Source organism: Notamacropus eugenii, chromosome 1 (genome assembly GCF_028372415.1).
Source record: "Notamacropus eugenii isolate mMacEug1 chromosome 1, mMacEug1.pri_v2, whole genome shotgun sequence".
Taxonomy (NCBI): domain Eukaryota; kingdom Metazoa; phylum Chordata; class Mammalia; order Diprotodontia; family Macropodidae; genus Notamacropus; species Notamacropus eugenii.
In genome coordinates this window covers 377,428,743-377,444,374 of record NC_092872.1, presented here as the reverse complement: position 1 = coordinate 377,444,374, position 15,632 = coordinate 377,428,743, and the positions used below count along the sequence as shown (strand labels likewise).

At 40.1% G+C, this 15,632-nt stretch overlaps 1 protein-coding gene across 1 annotated transcript in view; it reads left to right on the top strand.

Annotated features, from left to right (window-relative positions):
• PDE6A (phosphodiesterase 6A) overlaps positions 1 to 15,632 on the top strand; it is a 95,414-nt gene that overhangs the window by 13,791 nt on the left and 65,991 nt on the right. Inside the window, exons 5-8 of the mRNA XM_072630689.1 lie at positions 3,498 to 3,572; positions 9,437 to 9,501; positions 14,470 to 14,536; positions 14,767 to 14,814. Coding sequence (XP_072486790.1) covers positions 3,498 to 3,572; positions 9,437 to 9,501; positions 14,470 to 14,536; positions 14,767 to 14,814 — 255 coding nt within the window. The remainder of the gene's footprint in view (positions 1 to 3,497; positions 3,573 to 9,436; positions 9,502 to 14,469; positions 14,537 to 14,766; positions 14,815 to 15,632) is intronic.

The following is a 15,632-nucleotide window of genomic DNA, read 5'->3' as shown; positions in this document are numbered from 1 at the left end:
TCAGCCAAGATTTGCAACATTCAGAAACAGAACTTTTGCTGTTCCTTCAGAAAAGCCAGTGTTGACTTAGTGAGTCCAGCATTCAACTGCCTGAATGTGGAAGATTCCTCACTATTCCAAAGAGTTATGCAGAAGAATTTAACCCTAGGCTTAAGCCTGAAAAAAAAAAACCACTTTTTCTGAGCTCTTTCCTGGGAGAGCAACATCTTGAGAGGATGTTTCAAAGGAGTCAGCTCCAGAGGAAACAACTGAATCCTTTGGGGAAGTATGTTTACGATGACTTTAATAAGAATGAAAGCAGTCGGTTTACGGTGGAAACTAATCTGCCATTCTCCTAGGGCTTGATAGGTTCTCTAAACTGCTAGAGTTTCCTTGGGTATCCATTATAGTAGGGTCCAGAGCTCTGGATCTGAAGTCAGAGGAAGTAGATTCAAATTCTAGCTCTACTGTTATTTCTTGTAATCCTAGGCAAATCATGGTCCCTCTCCAAGTATCATTTTCCTGATCTGTAAAATGAAGGGATTGGGGAAACTTGGAGGTTCTCAAAGTTTAAACTCTATGATGCTTCAGAACCCTTGGAGAAAGAGGGGACATCAGACTTTTCCTTTAGATTTTCCTTCCTTATATCAGCATTTATCTAAGTGACTGGGAACCAACGAAAGGTCAGTAAAATAGCTAACATTTCTATTACTTTATGGTTTGCAAATCATCATCCCTACAACTACCCAGTGAAGTGTGTACTACAAGTATCAACATTACTGTTTTTCAGATGAGAAAACTGAGAGCTCAAAAGGTTATGAATTTACTTCTGATAGGGCCCCATAGCTAGTATGTGACAGAGTCAGCATTCAGATCTGTCTTTCCCAAGTCCAAGTCCACTGCCTTTTCTCAATACCACACATTCCCTGGAAAAAAACTGGGTATTTGGCTGGAATTTCTGGTTTTTTCCCATGATGAATTAGTATAGCACAGCACAGCAGCCTGGATGATGACTAGTGGAATCTGTCTGAAGTCAACAAGGAAGACACTCATGGTAAGATTACCAGAAATGATGGTGAGAATTCTCTCCAGTTTATATGTAAACAGACACTGGACACTTATAGCTGTGTGAGAACAATTACTTGCTTTGGTTTCCAGGTGGTTCATAGGGCCTTTGAAAACTCAGTCAGAGGAGCCACAGTGAAGCATCAAAGGGGGTCTCTAATGGAGCTGAATTATACACTTAAATAAATGTTGTTGTTTTAAATCTGTCTCATCACCTCTTCCTTATGGTTATCCAGCAAGTGAACAGTATGGTAGCCTAGTGACCTAGAAATCAATACCTCAAAGGGAATTTGTCTGTCCTTTGAGAGAGATAATAAATTATGAAGGGATCACAGCTACAAAATTGGCAGAGAATGAGGCAAAGGTGCTAGGGTCAAGCCAGTCTCTTAACAACCCAGCTCCCAGTCATCCAAAACTGCCAATCAGCTAAGTTCAGTAAAGAGGACTTTAGGGTATGATGCATTATTGTGGGACTCCAGCCTTTGCTTATCTCAACAAGATATGACTATCTTTACTGTCTTCCAACTTGTTCTTTTGATTTAGTCACTTATCAATTCAATTAATTCATTCATGCATGTAGTATTTCTAATGTGTGAGATCCTGTGTGGACTAGGAGTGAAAATGCCAACATTGTAGGAAGAACTCTAACCTCTAAAGTCCTTTTGGATCTAATTCTATAACCCTATGAACAATGAAATGTTGTTTATCCTTCTTATTAACTGCTTGACTTTGGACAAATTACTTTCCCCCTCTGATTCTCAGAATACTCATCTATAAATTTAAAAGGTTGACTTGGAATTGTGTGAGGAAAGTCAGTAAAATGTTAATAAATGAATAATATTCTGTCTTATTCACCACTATTGGGCTTTAGAGTCAATGCACCTGAATTAAATTCTGGCTCTACCACCACCTACCCATGTGACAGACAAATCACTTAAGAGACTAGTCACTTAACCCCTCTGGACCTCAATTTTCTCAACCATAAATATGTGGTTAGACCAAATGATCCCTAAGGAACTTTTTAGGTCTTTTCATATGGTCTATATATGAAGATGATTTTTAAAAACCTAAGGTGAAATGTATCAAAATATTTGAAATGAAACTTTTGTGTTAGCAAAATAAATAAATAAAATGAAAGAAAGTAGTGTCATCAGTTGGGAAATGGCTAAACAATCGTAGTATATGTAGAGTTGAACTGGTTAACCAATGGCTCAAGATGGGAGAAAGAGGAAAGTGTAGCTAGTGCATGAAGTGGTGGCCTGGGGAAGAACTGAGGTGGGGAGAGATTGGAGGTCCCAGTGAGGACAAGGAATAGGGTTTGAGGTTTCAAAACAAAGGGAGAAATGAAATGAGTATAGACTGTGATCAGATAAGAGAACTTCCAAGTTCATGAGCATGGAAGTGGTGCATTTGCAGTAGGTGAAGAGACCATGGGATAATCATAGTTTTGTATAGGTGTGGAGGAGTAGATTATATGGAATGAGAGAGTTAAGAAACTGTGAAGTTAGGGCATTTGAGGGAATACCAATATGTATGCTGAAGTCTCCTAGTACGAGGATAGGGGTTGAGAAGAAAAAACTGTTAGCTAGGCATTAAATTCACTGGGGAAATGGGGGGAAATTTCCTGGAGGTTGGTAGATAATGGTTACCAGAATTTTGACTGGATGGTAAATATGAATTCAGTGAACCTCCAAGGAGGAGTAGTTACTGAGTGATGAGAATTTGGAAGGTGCAATAGGGAGCAAGCAGTATTCCAACATCTCTACTTCAACCACTGAATTGAGGGAATGAGTAGAAGTGCATCTAGAGATAGAAAAGGTGTCTGGGGAATCTAGCAGGGAGCTAGGTCTCAGTTGAGAACCAGAAGATTGAAGGAGAGGGAAAGGAAGATTTAAAATGAAAGCAATTTTGTTACTTATGGAATGGGCATTCCAGAGAGCACAGTGAAATGGATAAAGGTAGCTTTAGAGTGGGATATTAGTAGGGGGAGGGATTAAGTTAGGTGAATGGGAATAAAAGATTGGGCAGTGAGGAAGGAAGAATGGCTTTGAATGAGGAAGGCAAGGGATTCAGAATCACTAGGCTAAAGCCAAATGTGACATTGTGGGAATTTGTTAATAACTGAGGAATGAGGTAGGATAGGTTATCAACATTCCTAGGGGTTTGGCCTCTGGTGGAATCCTCTCAAAGCTTTCTGACAGCTCAGGGAATGGTGGTTTTCTGCTTTCCCATAGGCAGGAGATTGAGCAGGACCTCAAAGTTCTCTTCCAACTCTAAATCTATGAGTAAAACACAGTTCCTGGTCTTTAGAAAAAATGCATAGTTTAAAATGGATAATAAACTACAAACATAATACAAGACTCCAAATGCCTCTTCTTCCGCAGCTTCCTTTCTGCTTTGGTATGTTTTTAAGTCCCTCTTAATGACATCATGATGAATTTTTTTCTTTCTAGGAATTTTTTGATGTGTGGCCAGTGTTAATGGGAGAAGCTCCACCTTACACAGGACCCAGGACACCAGATGGAAGGGTAAGCTGCTACAATTTTCAAATTGTCCTTTGTCCTGGGAAATAGTTTCTTATTCATATAGCCATTCCCAACACCTTACACGTGTTATCTCATTCTACCCTCATTTATTTAGCTAGGTGCCTACTATGTGCCATGTGTTCAGCAAGATTCTGGGACAACAAAGATTAAAATGAAGCAGTCTCTGGCCTCCCACAGTTTACATTCTATCTGGGGAAATGACATGTACATATATAAATATATTTGGAATAAATACAAAGTATTTGAGGGAGGGAGGGCATGAGCAACTGATGAGATCATGTGGGAGGGGGCATTTGCTCTGAGCTTTGAAGGAAAATCGGAATTCTAAGAGATGGAGGTGGGAAAGGAATATGTTCCAGGCATAGAAACAGCCTGTGAAAGGGAGAGAGATGGGAGATGACCAGTTTGTCTAGAATATAGATTTCATGAGGGAAATTAATATGTCGTAAGCCCAGGCTTAGAGGCAGATTGTGAAGGATTTTAAGAGTCAAACCGTAGAGTTTGAATTGTACCCTAGAGGCAAGAAGGACCCACTAGAGCTTCGAGAACAAGGAAGTCGCATCTACTTTAGGAATGTCAATCGGCAACTCTATGGGGTGGGGGGAAGGGAAGAGGGGATTGTACTGGAGAGGGAAGGGGTGGAAGCCAAGAGCTAGTTTAGGAAGTTATTGCTACAACTCAGACGGGAAGGAACAAGGTTGGGCTTCGGAGTGGTAGATGAGGGAGAGAAGGGGTCAGATATAAGATAAGGTGGAGAAAGAATCAACATTTTCTTGACAGAGTAGAAATTCAAATGTTATTATCCTGATTATAAAAGTGTAGAAATGAAACTAAGAGTGGTTAAATGATTTGCTTGTCACATAGTATGTCAGAGGCGAAACTGACTTCAATTCAAGTGCTCTTTCTAGTTCACTGTGTTATCTTAAAAACCTCCTAGTTTTCTGGCCTCATTACCCTGATACACATATTCCATGGTCAACTCATGTGCCCTAGAGCAACAGAACTTATACATAGTAATGTCCTGAGTCAGCAGTTAACCTATAGCTTAGGTTTCAGTATTACCTGGGAGCTGACAAGGGTTAAGCCATGGTTAGATTACCAAAAAAAAAAAGTAATAACTCTAGACCTGGAAGCAACCCCCAAAGCACCTATTTCAATCCTTCTGTTTATACAGATGAGGAGACTGAGGCCCAAAGAGATCAGGTGACTTGGCCAGGGTCCTATGTGTTAAGTAAGGAATAGAGATGGAATGTGAACCCAGCCCCTCTGAATCCAATGGCAGGGTTCTTTCACCTGGACTGTTCAAAAGAGTGGTTTAAGTGAGATAGCTATAGCTTTCATCTTTCCACATGCCCCCCTTTACTAGATTTCTTTTTAGGTACCTGGGAGAGGAATCAACACACTGTAATGTGTTACAATGCATATGTGTGTAAATGTCCGAGGCAGTTCAGTACAATGAAAAGAACAGTGTCCGGGGCATCAGGCACCAGGCAATTGAAGCTGTGAGTCCTTGGACAAATGTCTTTCCTCATCTGTGAAATATGATCAGTCACTGAAGTATTTTGAGGCTTACAAAATCCTGTCCTCACAACCATTTCCGTGAGGTAAGCAGTATTCCTGCTTAGGAATCATGAAGACCAGCACTTCACGTCTTTCTCTAACATGGGGTGTAGTGTCCGTGTGACCCTTGAGTCAATTGCCTCACCTCTCAGAGCTCCAGGAAAATCTCTAAAATGATAAAGTGCAGAAGAGTAGCTAACCTGTACTGGGAGAGAGAGTTTAATCTCAGGATCTGTCCAGGGACAAAGTTAAGTGGTTTGTTTAGGGTTAAGGAGCTAGCAAGTGTCAACTCTCGTTTCCAGACAGTTCTCACAACTATCTTAAAATCTAAAGCTTTATTCAGAACACTACTCTGCCTGCAAGGGGGAGAAGGAAACAGTGAGGGTGAGGGGTAGTCTGTGTGTGTGTGTGTAAGACTGTGTGTGTGAAAGACTATGTGTGTGACAATGTATATAGGATTAGACTCAATGTTTTCTAATGTGTATGTGGGGGAGTGTATGTGTGTATGTGTGCGTGTGTGCACGTGTGTGGTGGCAGGAGAATTGGACAAAATATCCTCTAAAGTGTGAGAGTATATGTGTATATGAGAGAAAGACTGCGTGTGTGTAGAATTAGATTCAATGTTTTCTAATGTGTGTATGTATGTGTGTGTGGCTACGTGTGTAAGATTAGACAAAATGTCCTCTAATGTTTGAAAATGTATATGTGTGTGAGAGAGAGACTGTGTATGTGTAAAGGATTAGATTCAATGTTTTCCTGTGTGTATGTGTGAGAGTGTGTGTGTGTGTATGCACGTGCGTGTGTGGAGGATTGGACAAAATGTCCTCTAATGTGGAAAAGTATGTGAGTGTGTGTATGTGTGTGACAGAGAGAGGGAAAGAGAGGGAGAGAGAGAAAGAGAGAGAGATACAGAGAGAGAGAGTATATGTAAAATTAGACTCAAAGTTTTCTAAAGTGTGCATGTGAGTATCTGTATAAGATTAGACAAAATGTCCTCTAATGTGTGAAAGTGTATATGTGTGTGAGAGAGAGACTGTGTCTGACTGTATGTATGTGTGTGTGTGTGTGTGTGTGTGTGAGAGAGAGAGAGACTATGTGTATAGGATTAGACTCAATGTTTTCTAACATGTGTATGTATGAGTGTGTTCTGTGTGTATTGCATGATTGGACAAAATGTCATCTAATGTGTGAGTGTGTGTGTGAGAGATTGTGTGCATGTGACTGTGTGTATGTAGGATTAGACTCAAATGTTTTCTAATGTGTATATGTATGTGTGTGACTGTGCATGTGTTTGTGTGTGTGTGTACATAGGGATGGATTAAATGTGATCCCTTCCAGCTCTTACACACTGAGAGTCTTTGTCTGCTACTCATACTGATAAGTCAGTTTGCCTTCCCCTTGCTGTGACCACAGTTCTTACCTGGTCCTGTTCTCAAACTGACCTTTTGTACCTCCCTCCTCCTCTTTCCCTTATATCCCCCCTCTCTTCTTTTGCTTCCTAATCTCTTTCCCTCATTCAGGATCATAGAATTTAAAGTTGGAAAGTATCTGAAAAATCATATAATCCTACTCCATTTACTGATAAAGAAAGTGCCACAAAGCAGGGAAATGATTTATCTAAGGTCCCAGCCCATCTAGCGTGACACAGCTGGGCTTCATCTTCTGGGGCTCTGCCTGGGTTCTTTGCCCTATTCTATTTTTCTAAGCTTAAACCAAAAAATAGCCCTTTCAACTCTGTTGTAAATTACCTAAGCAGTTAGTCATCTCTGAACTCTCTCCCCACTCCTAAGCTGGGAACATTCTTTTCCTGCTTGAATCTCTCATAGCACTTTATACAAACTTTTCTTTGTTCTTATTGTCTAATGTACTTTACAAGTATTTGTGAGATATTGTATGCCCGCCCTCAGATTGTAAGCTCCTTGAGGGCAAGGATTTTGGCAGATTTCATCCTGTATCTAGTACAGTGTTTTACAAGTAGTAGGCTCTTAATGTGCATTGATTTGAATTGTTAGAGAGATGCTAAATAGCAAATGTAACCATTTCCTCTTTTCTCCCTACCCCTAACATGCCCACCAGAGTCACATCTTATTTTTAAGAGTATATACTTCTACATAAGGGAGTTTGTCATGAGCTGCATTTGTGTCTCATTTAAAGACACTTTTAAACTAGCAAGTGCTCATTGACTGCTCAACCTTGACCTTAAAATATCAAGCCATTTTTCCATGTTTGATTTGGGTGTAACCTTGGCTTAATAACAGTGTATGAGGCTGCTAAGCCCTGGACCAAGAGCAATGTTTACATCTGGCACACTGTTCTCCTTGTCTTCTATGAAAGCAACTTCTGTTTGCTCAAACATTGACAGGTTCCAAGCCCAGTTAGGAAAGCTTTTACCAGCATTTCTGCAAAGGGTGAGGATTTGAGTCTCAGAGAGTAGCAACTGTCTGTTACCTAAATGCCTTCAGTGGCTCCCCCTAAAGTCTTCCCATGACAAGTCAAACTCACCCTAGAGAATGAGCCTTCTATCATGACTGAAAAATGGTGTGACTCTACCAACACTATTCTCTGAGCCACCAAAGATATCCAAGACAGGCTTCTCCACCCCACAGATTTCCAAATATTCATCCATTCAATAAATTTCTTTTTTAGAATATATTTTTAAAATTAGTTTTGTTAAATATTTCCCAATTATATGTAAAAAAGAAACTTTTAACATTCATTTTTAAAAATTTTGAGTTCTAAATCCTTTCCCTTCCTCCTGCCCCTCCCTTTCCTACCTGTTAAAAAGGCAAGCAATATATTATCAGTATACATGTGAAGGCATATGAAATATGTTTCCATGTTAGCCATGTTACAGAAGAAAACATACACATATACACACAAACAAGAAAAATAAAGAAAATTTAAAATATGCTTTTCAGTCTGCACTCAGAATTCACCAGTTCTCTCCCTGGAGGTAGACAGCATTTTTCACCATAGGTTCTTTGGAATTGTCTTGGATCATCATCTTGATCAGAGTAGCCAAGTCTTTCAAAGTTGGTCATCCTCACAACTTTTCAATACATTTCTAAAGAGCTGCTGATGCACATCAAAGGACCTGGGTTCAGATCTAACCTCTGATGCTTATTACCCAGGTGATACTGGGCAAGTTACTTAACCTTCCCAGGTCTCAGTTCCCTCATCTGTAAAATGGGAGTGGGGAGAGAGATGGACTAGCTAACCACTAGGCTCTGAGGTCCCTTCCAGCCCTAGATGTTATAGTCCTGTGCTCTTTGAAGAAGGTGGGGAGGATGACATGGTCAGATCTACGCTTTAGGAAAATTACCTTAGTAGCTGAGTGGAGGATGAACCGGAATGGGAAGAGACTTGAAGCAGGTAACAGGTTAGAAGGCTAATGCTGAAATCCCAGCAAGAGGTGATGAGGGCCTGAATTAGGATTATGGATCCATGAGCAGACAGAAAGGGTTCATATTAGAGATGTTAGGATTTGGCAGCAGATGTAGGCTGAGTGAGAAAGAGGAGTCAAGAATGACACTGAGGTTGGGGACCTCGGTGAGTTACAGGTTGGTGGTACTCTTGTTCGTAATGGGGATGTTCATAACCAGGCTTAATTTTGGATGTGTTGAATTTTAGATGCCACTGGGACTTCCATTTCATGATGACCATAAAAGTCTGAACATGGGTACTGGCAATGGGAGATCATTTTTTTTCAGACCTAAAACAAGAAAGTTTAAAACCTATTTCTCTAGTTTCCAAAAGAATTTTGGTCTTTTCTTGGAGTCAGGAATGCCTGAGTTCAAATCTGACCTCAGACACCTACTAACTGTGTGATCCTGGGTGAGTCATTTAACTTGTAAAAAATAGAGCTAATAATACTTCCCACCTGCCAGAATCACTGTGAAGATCAGATGAGATAATAATTGTAATGCCACATAGTAAGTACTCTATAAATGTTAGCTATTATTATTAATTCCTCTACCTTCCCCACTCTCAGTAAAGTCCAGTCTCATCCCAAAAGTAAGCATAATTTCTACACTTTTTTGGCCTGACCCCTGTTGACAACTCTCTTGCCTTCTGCTCACTTGTTACTTAGTTGGCTAGTGGATCCATGGTCTACAGTAGGTCATTTGTTTTTCCATGCCTGGCTTTCATCAAGTCACTTTTTGGAAACCATAGATTAGATAATAAAGAACCAGACTAGTTCCACAGGCAGGTAATAGTTCCTGTTTATTTAAAAGCAGTGCTTATGCTCATGACTGTTGATGTACATTTTTCTCTCCTTTGCCCAGGAAATCAACTTTTATAAGGTCATTGACTATATCCTTCATGGGAAAGAGGACATCAAAGTAATACCGTAAGTTTCTAATGGAAGCATATGAGCCATAGGAGGGGATTCTCCAGTGTCAAAGAGGCAGCCTACAAATGCTGCCATATATTATCCATGTCAATGAAAGAAAAAAAAGAGGAGAGGGGTTTATTGATGGCAGTATCCTACAAAGGGTATGAAGAAAAGCAAGACATTGTGGGTACATTGCAAGGGTTTTTGCCTTTTTTGGTGTCATGTATCCCTTTGGCAGTCTGGTAAAGTGTATGAAAACAGAATATTACAGAGAAGACCAATTATGCTGAAATATAGTTATCAAAATATTTTTTAAAAAATAAGCTCACAGACCCCAGGATAAGAATCTCTGGATATAGAATTCTGGACTTGGAATCAGGAAGACACAGGTTTGAATCTGATCTCTAATACTTATGTGTGACCACAGGCAAATCATTTAACTTCTAGACTCAGTTTCCTGATTAAATGAGGTTAATAGTATCCTTAGTACTCACCTCACAGGGTTGTTTTAATGATTGGGTAAAATGTGTGTAAGCTTTTTGTTTTTACCTTTGATTAGGAGTGGGGAGAGGCTATAACCAGGGAGATGTCAGTGTCCAAAGCTTTGATTTCAATGGGATGGGGATCTTCATCTTAATGTACAGTCTTAGAGAGTTGGACCACTGAAAGCCACTGAGGTCGCTGAAAGGCTAAGTCACCTGCCGATGGTCACATAATATGTATCAGAGGTCTGACCTGAGTCCAGATCTCTCTGACTACTATAAGGGTATCCCCCTCTCTACTACCACCACCACCATCACTACTACTGCTAACTAGCTAGCATTTATATAACACCTACTATGTGCCTTAGCACTTCGCAATTATAATTTCATTTGATTCTCAAAGCAACCCGGGGGGGGGGGGGGGTAAGTATTTTTGTTATCATCACCATTTTACAGTTGAGATAACTGAGACAGAGGTAAAATGACTTGCCCAAGGTCACACAGCTAAGTGACTATGGCTAGATTTGAACTCAAGTCTTCCTGACTACAAGCCCCAGTGCTCAATCCACCACCTAGCTCCCTCAGGCTGCCTTTCTTGCAAAGCTTAAAGAACTCTACACGTCAGCTATTATTATTTCTTCAAAGCATTTTAATTATTTAATTAACATTAATTATTTAAGCCAGGCAGAGGCCATCAGTTGGAAAGATATCCCCTAGGACAACCTTCCTCATTTAACAAACAGGAAAACTGAGGCTCAGAGAAGGGACTAGCCCAAAGTTCAACATTTTAAATCATTTAACAGCCTCAAGGCGGGGCTGGCAAGCTCACTAGTTTTCAAATGACACAAAGCCGGAATGGTCTGTTACCGTATTGGGTAATAGATCCTGATCCAGATCAGATCAGAACTGATGGGCCCAGGCTGACCAATCAAATGGAACTGAATAGAGTGAAATATAAAATCGTATACTTTGAGAGTGCTGCGTTCTCATGGATGTGGGCATTTTCTCCGATGATGTGGCTTGGAGCCCAATCATGCCAGTCGATCCTGCGTTGCTCTTGTCTGTGTCCTTGAGTTTTAAATATTGTTGTCATTTGAATCAATTACAGATTTGGGATTGAATATAAAAAAATTTAAAAATAAAAATTTTTTAAATCAATTACAAAAACACAGGATAGGGTAGGTGTAAGTGCGACATAATTCATGTGGGAAAAAAGGCCCTGGGGAGTTTAGTAGTGCAGACTCAAAATGAGTCAGCAGTTTGGCATGGCAGTCAAAAGAACTGTTGCTATGTTACTTTTACTCTGAATGAAGTCAAGTGTGCAGAAGGAGGGAGCACCTAGGTGGCACAGTGCCCAGCCTGGAGTCAAGAAGACCTGAGTTCAAATATGGTCTCAGGTCTTTATCTACCTGTGTGAACCTGGACAAATCATTTAATCCTCTTTGCCTCAGTTTCCTTATCTGTAAAATGATCTGGATAAGGGAATGGCAAACCACTCCAATATCTTTGCCAAGAAATCTCCTAATAGGATCATGAAGAGTCAGACACAACTGTAACGACTAAACAGCAAAGTGTAGGATGAGGAAGGGAAGTGTCTCTATGAGCATCGGTGACATTATTGCTTTCAAAGTTCACCTGTTATCTAACATTTGTCCATAAGGTACCTCATTTGTCCTCACACAGTCTGAGGGAGGCTGCCTATAGTTTCTCCACATTTTTCAGGTCTCAGGATACATGGTCAAGTACACTGAGAAACCAGCCAGTCCATCCATTTATGTGGTTCTCTTCTTTCCCTTACTGATCACCCCAGCCTGGCTTCTAAGCCTAATCTCTTCACTTGGCTGTAATTCCCTCTGCCTGGGATCAGACTTTGGATCCAAGCATCCTAACAACCAACCTGTGACCATTACTCAGATTTCCCTCCCTCCAGAAAGAAGAGGAGGTATCCTGTTTCTTTGCCTTCTTTGTCTCACACCAGAGCACACCTTTATACTACACTGAGTACAGAATCCAAAGGCAGAGAAATGAGTTTAATAATTGCCTTGTCATTAACTTGCTGTGTGACTTGGAGCCTCAGCTGTCTTCTCTGTAAAATTAAAAGGTTGGGCTAGGTTATTTCCAAATGGCATTCTAGTGCTAAGGTTTTACAACTCTGAAATTGAATCTAATCCAATTAAATAATAACAATTACTTGCATCTAGAGCTCTTTTTATCCAAAATTCTTTCATATCAGTCATTCCAACCAATTTTCACATCAGGAAAGGAATGGATAGCTTGCCTTACCTTCCTCACCTATGTGATGTGAACATTAATTGGAATGACTGATGTTAGAAGCATTTGGGGGGAAACAATTATTGTAGAATTGTAAATAGTTATCTGACACATCAGGGGATAGAATTTTCAAGAGCTTGTGACTTTCCTTAGGGACAAACCTAGCAAGATAGGCCTTAAACCATGTTGCCTTACCTCCTGAATTGATCCCCAAGGGGTTCTCCCTATGCAGTGACAAACCCATTAGGTCATTGGCAAAATGGCACATTGGAGGTAGCATTGTTTTTAGTTTGTTTTACATTTATTGATAGGATTTATTTCTTATATCATCTTGATTTCTAAGTAAGTCCATCCATGCCTCTATCCAGAGAGCCATCCATATAATGAAGAACATAGAAGAGAAAGAAACTAGTTCAACAAAACTAACCAACACACCAACCAAGTCTGATGGTCTACGTGATTCCATACCAACAGTCCCTCAGTCCCCCATCCTGAAATAATTAGAAATTTTTTTTTCCTCTGAGCTCCTATCAGTAACATTTTAAAGATTATGGGGAAATGGGGAGATGTTAGAAGACAGGAGAAGGACAAATATCTTGATTTTCAAAATAGAAAATAGAAACATCTACAAACTATAAACCAAGGAATGCTTTTTAGTCCTGAGAAAATTCTAGAATGGATCATTATAGAAAAGATTGTCAAACATCTTGAAGGTAATCAAAGACTCCAAAGAGTCAGAGTAGTTTTGTTAGGAACAAATACATCATGTCATATTAATCTAATTTTCCCCACCTTTTTTTCTTTGGGATGGAAGTACTAAACTAGTAGATAGGGGAAATTCTAGGGGTAGAGTTCACCTAGACCTTACTAAAGTTTTTGATAAAGTATCTCATATTATCCTTGAGGAGAAAATAGAGAAGTGGATGAAACAACCAATGAGAAGATTCAGAACTGGTTGGATGGCTGCACTGAAAGGGTCATTGTTAATGGTTCAATGGTAACATGGCAGGGAGTATCTGGTGGAGTGCCCCAGGGATCTGGGCTTGATCCAATATTGCTCAACACTTTTTATCAATGAGTTGGATAGATCAGTTTCTTGGATGGCATGTCCATCAGATTGACATATGACAGAAAGCTAGAAAGGATAGCTAACCCACTGGATATAGAATCAGGACACGAGGATCCTGACAGCCTAGAACTTAGGTATCACATATAAAGCACGCAGCCCACACCACTGGGGAATGCACCCTAAACCAGACTGAAATGTAGTTGTGAAATATTTAATAAAATATATATAAATATAATAGAATATAGATAATGTCAATATGTGATTTTCTAAGTCAATATGCATGTATAATACTCTGTGGTGAGGTTTACTTTGGGGCTTACTCATTGGAAATGTTTGTTTGGCTAGACAAGACTCTGGTTAGCCACTAAGGAGCCCCCCTAGTTTTGAAAACCCAGATGTTGTTGCTTATCTCTTTGGTAACTATGTATGTATATAATGGTCAAACAGTTGGATCTGTCTGTTGATCTGTGATGCATGTATTGCTTATGATCAGACAGCTGGAAACCCTGTCTGTTGGTCTTTATTTCTCTGTTTGTATTTTCTCAGTTGGTATATATGTTTGGTTAAAGTGATTGTTGACCCCTCAAAAGTTGCTTTCCTTTTAGAAAAGCAGATCTAAGAACTTGTACAGCAAGCCCTCCTGTTTATGTCAGGGTCCTAGCTGTTACAAAGACTTGAACCCAGATCTTCCTGACCCCAAGGCTGGCTCTCTATTCATTACACTATACTGTCTCTCAGTAGCAGTACTGTTAATTCCTCCACTAAATAAACGTTGAAGACTCAGAATCTGAGCCATAATTGCTAAGCTTATCCATTTGGTACAACTATACCTGGATATAGTTAAAACCATTGCCAAGATAAACACAGATATGCTATACAAAATATTTAGAAAAATGATTTAGTGGGTATGTTGTCTATCACACACAACTGTTTCAGTATCACATTACTGAGATATTTAAGGGGAAGCCTGTAGCTTTCAAGATAATGAGCCACCAAAAAAAAATGTCAGTTGGAAAATAGCCACTTCTAGTTAAGAGGATAGAGGTATTTTCAGCTAGAAGGAAAAAAAAGAGTAAAAGAGGAAGGAAAAGTACTACACTAGTGGTTTTTATCTGAACTCCAAACCAAGAGAGAAGTCAGTGTCTGCTTTTTCTTTTACAGGAATCCGCCTCCTGACCACTGGGCTTTAGTTAGTGGTCTCCCAACATACGTTGCCCAGAATGGCCTGGTGAGTGTGGGGTTAAGATGAAGGGATACCACTCTTCAAAAGGAAGATGTGTTGGGATCAGAGTGGGCCAAGTGATGGGAAGAGTTTCCCACTCTCCCTCAGTGTTTTTGCAGTATCCAAGAACTGAGATTGAATAGGGGGCGGGGTGGGCAAGGATGTGGTTGCTCTCCCTCCCCAGGCTTCTCTCAAGGGACATGCAGGTTCATTTTGTTCCTCTTTGTGGCTTACAGATTTGCAATATCATGAATGCTGCTTCAGAAGACTTTTTCGATTTCCAGGTATGCCACTTTTCTCTTCTCCAGGAAAGAACTACGTGATGATTGTTTTTCTAACAGGAAAGTCAGGATGATCCTTGTGAGAGGTAACCTGGAGACAACACTATTGGGAGGTTATGTCAACAGAGTTGGGAAGCATATTGACAGGAGCTGGCAAGTGAGTCAGGTCTCCTAAGGTTCCTAGCTGCTCTCAGTATCATTATTATTCTAGTTCTAGTTTGTTGTGTGTGAATCTGATAGTATTGAATGACTCTTTGGTGTGATGTAGTGGAAAGAACCCTGGATTGGGAGTCCAGAGACCTGGATTAAATATCCTTGGTGCAACAATTATGTAGACAACTCACTTGTCCCAGTCTGGCTTTCAATCTCCCTCTCAACCACATCCTTCACATATCTGCCAAACTGATGTCAATAAAACACGTCTGGTTATGCCTCTCCTTTACTCAAGAAATTTCAGTGACTTCCTGTTGCCTGGAAGACAAAATGCAACCTCTTCTCTTTGATATTCAAAGCACTTTTTAATATGTCTCCAATGTATCTTTCTAGACTGACTTCCTCCCCTTATCCTCTCCTACCATTCATTCCCCATTTCAAATTGGCCTATTTTCTGTTCGTGGATATGACATTCCACCTTCTATCTCATTGCCTTTGTGGTTGTGCACTATGTCTGACTTTTCATGACCCCATTTGGGGTTTTCTTAGCAAAGATACTGGATTGGTTCACCATTTCCTTCTCTAGCTCATTTGTAGATGAAGAAACTGAGTTAAGTGACTTGCCCAGGGTCATAGAGTTAGTAACTGTCTGACAAAGGATTTGAAGA